The sequence below is a fragment of the Helobdella robusta genome (genome assembly GCF_000326865.2).
Source record: "Helobdella robusta unplaced genomic scaffold HELROscaffold_37, whole genome shotgun sequence".
Classification (NCBI taxonomy): domain Eukaryota; kingdom Metazoa; phylum Annelida; class Clitellata; order Rhynchobdellida; family Glossiphoniidae; genus Helobdella; species Helobdella robusta.
The window spans coordinates 94,401-100,507 of NW_008704785.1; the positions used below are offsets into that span (position 1 = coordinate 94,401).

Here is a 6,107-nt window from a genome sequence, read left to right on the forward strand (position 1 = left end):
ACATCTACGTTCTATATATATATATATATATATATATATATTTATATTTATATATTTCAAAAATTCAACACTACTTTCAACATTGTTCAACTTTTTCATATTTCTTTTTAATTTATTAATTTTCGAGAAATTAGACATTTTATTGTTTTTTTAAATTTTATTATTAAAAAAAAACAAAAAAAACAAAAAAAACAAAACAAAGAAAAAACAATAAAATGTCTAATTTCTCGGAGATTAATAAATTAAAAAGAAATATGAAAAAGTTGAAGAATGTTGAAAGTAGTGTTGATTTTTTGAAATGTTGCGTTAACAATAGTCTGTTACCAAAATTTATATATTTATATATATATATATATATATATACACACACCAAGAACAACAATTCTTTAACATTCTATAAGCTTGTAAATTGTAAAATATTTAGGTTTAATAACAATGGTAAATTTTTATAATGACATCTGTCTACAAGGAATTTTAGTACCAGAATTGAGCTATAGTAGGCGTAAAGGAAGAGTTTACGTCATTGTGTAATCTTCCGTCAATCAATATTATAACGCCATTTGCAAGTTTTTTTATATAGAATATCATAAATGTGTGACATCCGTCAATTAAAATCGTGTTTCCACAGAAGCATCGTTAAAAAGTTTGTCTTACGTTTGATATAATGACTGATCTGTGTTTCTAAAATGGCTGCAAAATACAAAAAAGTTGTAGAGGAGGCATCAGATGAGTCAAGTGGCTCCGAGTTAGAGGAAGGTTGTGGAACTTTCCACCAAATTCAAAGTCAAATCTTTTCCGCTCTTGGGAAGGCAATAACTTGCGAGTATTTTCTGCAGTACTGTGAAGCTGTCAGCCTATACAGAACGTCACGCAGATATTTGGCCAACCTCTGGATAAAATTGAGAATGATGCAGAAAAAGAATATATATAAATTTCCAGAAAACATGACGGAAATAAGCAGGTCGTTGCACAATTGTATGAACGCGATTAAGAGCAGAGCGGAAGAGATGAATAAGTTCCGTGAGCATTTTTCATCGATAGCCTCTGAACAGGTGTTGGACGATCTTGATATAACAGTCGATGATTTGGGTTCAAATCGAATAAAAGACATGCTAACCGTTAAAAAGGCACTGAAAAGATTATATAACAAGAATAAGGCTGTAAGAGACATAGATCTCTCAGACGAAAATGAATCCACAAAGGAAAATCAACTCGGAGTTTTTGTACGTAGGCGAAGGAACACCATTGAGGAATTGGTCGATTTTAAAAAAATTCGTTGCTCAAAAGATGAAGATTTTTTCAACTTGGACGAGGCAACATTCAAGCCTCTTTCGGAAGGAAAAATTCAGGAATTGATAAAAATTGATTCCGTTGATGTCTTTCTAGTTTCTCCGTCTTCAGCGTTATTCATCCAGCACAATTGCTGTGCGCACATTTATCATTACGAAGATCGCGATGAAGAAATTGTTAAAAAGTGTTATGTGAATCATTATTTTCAAGTTGGTATTTGGATTTATCCCTTGCATCATAACGTTACTCCGATGCTTAAACAGAATGATACTTTCTTCTTTCCCGATTTCTCTTCTGAAGCTCTTGGTTAATTATGACATTTGTAAACAAAATTTTAAAATTGATTGAGTAATGAAAATTTCAGATCAATTTGTTGCCTTCAAGTCAAACAGCATAGAATCTCAAGGATATTTAGAGGCACTCCTTGAAAACCATTGTTACTACATCAAAGAGCAAGTTAGTTAGTGTAGAAACCTGCTTTTTAAACACGCTGATAAAGCATCCAGTTGAGGTCTGTAAAATCTTGAAATATACAAAAATTCAAGATAGCATGCAAGACGCAAATTTAATAATTTTTATATTATTTTCGCACTTTGCTTCAAATTTACAACTTTCAAATAATACCTATTCAAATACTGAACTGAAAACAATTGTTCTCGGTACATCTATTCAACGGGACACCTTAAATTGCACGCATATATCTATTCACAGTGCTTCAATTTACTTAACAACGTTGAATATGTATTAAAGTTACTAAAAATCTTGTAAATTTTTATTTTTTCTAGCAAAAGCCTAAAAGCAGTACGTCCATATCAGAACCATTCATTTCATTTTATAACTTTCAAAAACTTGCATAACTATAAGTTTAACTAAGTTTAACAAGCATTTGTATATGCATGCGCTAGTAATGTTAATCTGTAAATTAGAATTAAAGTCAAAGAGTGGAAAAATTTTGAAGGCGACTCCATCACGAAAAATGAGCCGAAGAATAACTACACAAATCTCGGCTTTCAGCGTTAACGCATTCAAAGGTAGATAAAGTGATTAAACGCTATACGAAATATCAATTTAGTTCAAACAAACTTTGTTAATCATTCTCTCATTTTTTGTCTACATCAATCGAACAATAATAACTGTTCTTTTTTCCCATCTGAAATAAGATCAAACGTATATCATAACTAACATCTGCTGAATGAAATAATTTCTTACGGCAGTTAAATGTGTAGGCGAAGTAGCGTCTAGCGTTGGAATTTTATTTCCGAAATATTTCTTCTCAATGGTAAAAAATGAATTGAATGTGACTCCCGACGTTGAGGAAAAAAATTACAAGATTGTCGACGATGTTTGGAGGTTACTCCATGAAGGTTAATGGACGTAAGGAATTTTTTTTAATAAAATTAACTGTCTTTTTAGAAATTGCTTGCTTGCGAAGTGAAGCTCACATTTTATAAGATTTGTAAAATATTCTATATTCTATCAATATACAACTATTTTGCTGTGTTCCTGTATGAAATTAACAAGCCGAACACGAAAACCAAGCCATCAAATGAAACATTCTTCCAGAACCGACATGCAACGACTTGGATATAATCCATAGGATGAAGGATGCAGCTGCGTATTTTCAATATTCAATAGAAAATGGATCAGTGTGAGATATTTCATGAAATTTAAATTATGAAATTGATATTTCTTGTATATTTGGTGAACACAGAATGAACATTTGGCAAACAACTTGACGAACATTCGATAAATGAGTATTATAATTTCCCAGAAAATACGACAATGATGAGCAGAGCAACGACCCATGTTTGAACTCAGCTGGTGTGATCACAATTGTCTCCAACAACGCCATTGCATCTTATTTCATCTGTAAGCTATTGAATTCTAAAAACGACGATAAGACATCGGAAAATGATGACACATCGGAGATTTAAAATGTTCTCAATCTTCGTTCAAAAACACTTTCGAAATTCATCCTATTGTAACAGTATTGTCATCAAATTTTAGATTTGTAACAATATATTTTTTATTATATTTGAAATTAAATTGTAATTAAATGGGAATCGAAATAAAAAATCAACTGTAAAAAAAAGAAAAGAAAACTCAACCATAGTTTTCCTTGTATTTATTTATTCATCATTGTACCGCGTAAGTCAAAAATACAGAGTTTCGATGTCGCTGTATTTAATTTATTCATTTTTAAATGATTAAATGATTATTAAATGGTCGTGAATCAAAATCGAAAGAAGTTCAAATAAAATGTTTGGAAAGAAAATTTTCAAAACATTAGACGTCAATCAGAAAACGTTGAAGGCTGTCAAAAATTGTTAGTACGTTTTTGTTACGTTGTGATTACGAAGTGCTACAATATTTTTATTGCAATTAGTAATTACTAGACTAATAATTCAATCACTTAATTATTGTTATTACCTACTATATTGCTTTTTTATTTTTTTGACTTTAGAGTTTAGTGTAGTCTGGGTACTGAGTGAATGTAGTATTTAATGATCCAATCCTTTATAATTGAAAATTAACAAGACTCAAGATAATTACTTTTCATTCCAATAAAGCAAACATAGACATAATAGAAATCTTGACAAATTCAAGAAGGGATGTGATGAAATTGACGAAACTTTCGAGCAGAGAGGCAGCCCAACTACAACTTGTGACTGCAAGATCCATTGAAGGCATCATCTCATTATCAGGTTTGCTATGTTCTTTTACACATTCATAATGTTAATGTTCATTTAAAAATTGTGGAAACAATATTTTAAAAATAGTTCATAGTTCATAAACTTTTTAAAGCATTACAGATTTTTGAGAACAATTCTCCTGATGGGATCAAACAGAAGAAACTTTCAATTGGATGTGAAAAGATTGATTCCTTTCTTGGTGGTTGGTTTATTCTTCAACAATACAAATTTTTTAAAAATATATTGTTCACCTAAATTTTATGACCAGGAGGATTCATGTCAGGCATGTTGACTGAAATATCAGGAGAGAGCGCCTCTGGGAAGACACAAATCTGTCTCCAACTCTCTTTAATGGCACAGCTTTCTTTACAATGGGGAGGCCTTGATGGCTGTCAGAAAAATTTTTTTTCTCTTACACTCAAGATTTACTCTCTTGTTAAACAATTAAACAATTATTGAGGTGTTAGCAATTTTTTTGTAATTACCATCACATATTTTTCTCATCCAGGTGTGGTATATGTGTGCACAGAAGATGTATTTCCCAGTACCAGGCTGGCAGAAATGATTAACAAACTAAAAGCCAGAGTTAAAGAATTTGATGGAATAAATTTTATGGACAATATTTTTATTGAACATGCTGTTGAGCCTGTCAGTTATTAATTTCTGATTCATATTTTTTTGTTTTTTAAATATAATTTTGCTCTATACTTCTTTTTACAGAATGATCTAGAAAATTGTCTAAGAAAAATTTCATTCTTAATCATTAGCAAAAACATAAAATTGTTGGTGGTTGATTCTGTGGCAGCCTGTTTTCAAGGCGACATGGCTGGAGTGGAGGGCCACATGCTTGAAAGGTCAAAAAAACTGTTGACCGTGTGTGGTCTGCTGCATAAAATGACCTCCAAGTTCAACATACATGTCATTCTTGTTAACCAGGTTAAACTGGATGCTGTTGTGTTTCATTTGTCATTCACTAAATAAATTCTTTCAAATTTGTGTCACGATTTATTGAGATTTGATCTTCTAGTTAAACAGTCTCAAGTTTTATGCTAAAAATTGTTTTTTTTATATATTAATTGGTAAGCTGACAATTTTTGTGTTCAGGTGGTAGATGATTTTAAAGAGAGCACATGGAGGCGACCATGTGAAACAGCCCAGCTGGGAGGAAGCACAAATCGTAAGATTCCTGCTCTGGGGTTGTCGTGGGCTAACGAGATGAACATCAGGATCAACATATCACGAACCAAAGACTTTTTAACAATCCCTAAATTGAAATCTAACGATGCAAATAGTTTAAATGATGCACAAATTGAGACGTACGAGGCAAATATTCGAAGTATGCAGGTTCTTTCCGCTCCCCATCTCCCAAGTAACGTGTATTGTGCATTCATTGTGGACGAGGAAGGCGTCAAAGGACATTCTTGAAGATGTTTTGCTAGTTTACGCGCATCAAATTTACGTTATTTTGTTCGTTTATTCTGTTAAAGTGTACAGTTTTATGTCATTTGAGCTTATTCGGTTTTAACTTAGAAGTTTTAAGGTGAATGAAAAAATTCAATTAAATTAAACTTGGGTCTCTATATTCATTTATTAATGTTAAATACCTGAAATTATTTGATCATGAAACTCGTTTGTTGAAAAAGCTCAATTATGAATCATTTTTCGCAAACAAATCGGTAATGACCCTACACATTTTACCTAAACCGTTTCAATCTCGGTCTGACCTGCGCACATGAAATTAAAATCTTGACCAATGGGAGTGAAGCAAATTAGGTCATGCCTATTATGCAGCGATGATTATGCGCTAGGTTTCTGTCTGCGTGCAAATGTCTTCTCAGCTTCTGCAAAATTCTGATCGCACGGTTTAATTATTTTATTTAGTTTAATAAACATTTTCATCAAATTTGTATTTTAATTTCTGATTTTTATCTATTGTCGGAGGAAGTTCCAAATTCGTAATTTTTCGCATCAAAGGTAATTTTTTAATTTTTGTTTTATCTTATTATTTTTTCCACTTGCAGACAAGTTTTTCAAGCTAGACATTTTTTTTAAATATTAAAAAAGTTGAGAAACCAATTTTTCAATTTCACTAGTTAAGTTAAAATACTTTTTCAGTTATTATTA

The 6,107-nt window shown here is 31.4% G+C and overlaps 1 protein-coding gene across 1 annotated transcript; it reads left to right on the forward strand.

Annotated features, from left to right (window-relative positions):
• Positions 1 to 686: 686 nt before the first annotated feature.
• HELRODRAFT_176199 (hypothetical protein) lies at positions 687 to 3,224 on the forward strand (the record flags this gene model as incomplete). Its single annotated transcript, XM_009023686.1, has 6 exons — positions 687 to 1,596; positions 1,655 to 1,746; positions 2,076 to 2,091; positions 2,505 to 2,654; positions 2,854 to 2,938; positions 3,062 to 3,224. 6 exons carry the CDS (start codon positions 687 to 689, stop codon positions 3,222 to 3,224), a joined length of 1,416 nt encoding a protein of 471 aa, XP_009021934.1.
• Between the last annotated feature and the right edge of the window lie 2,883 nt (positions 3,225 to 6,107).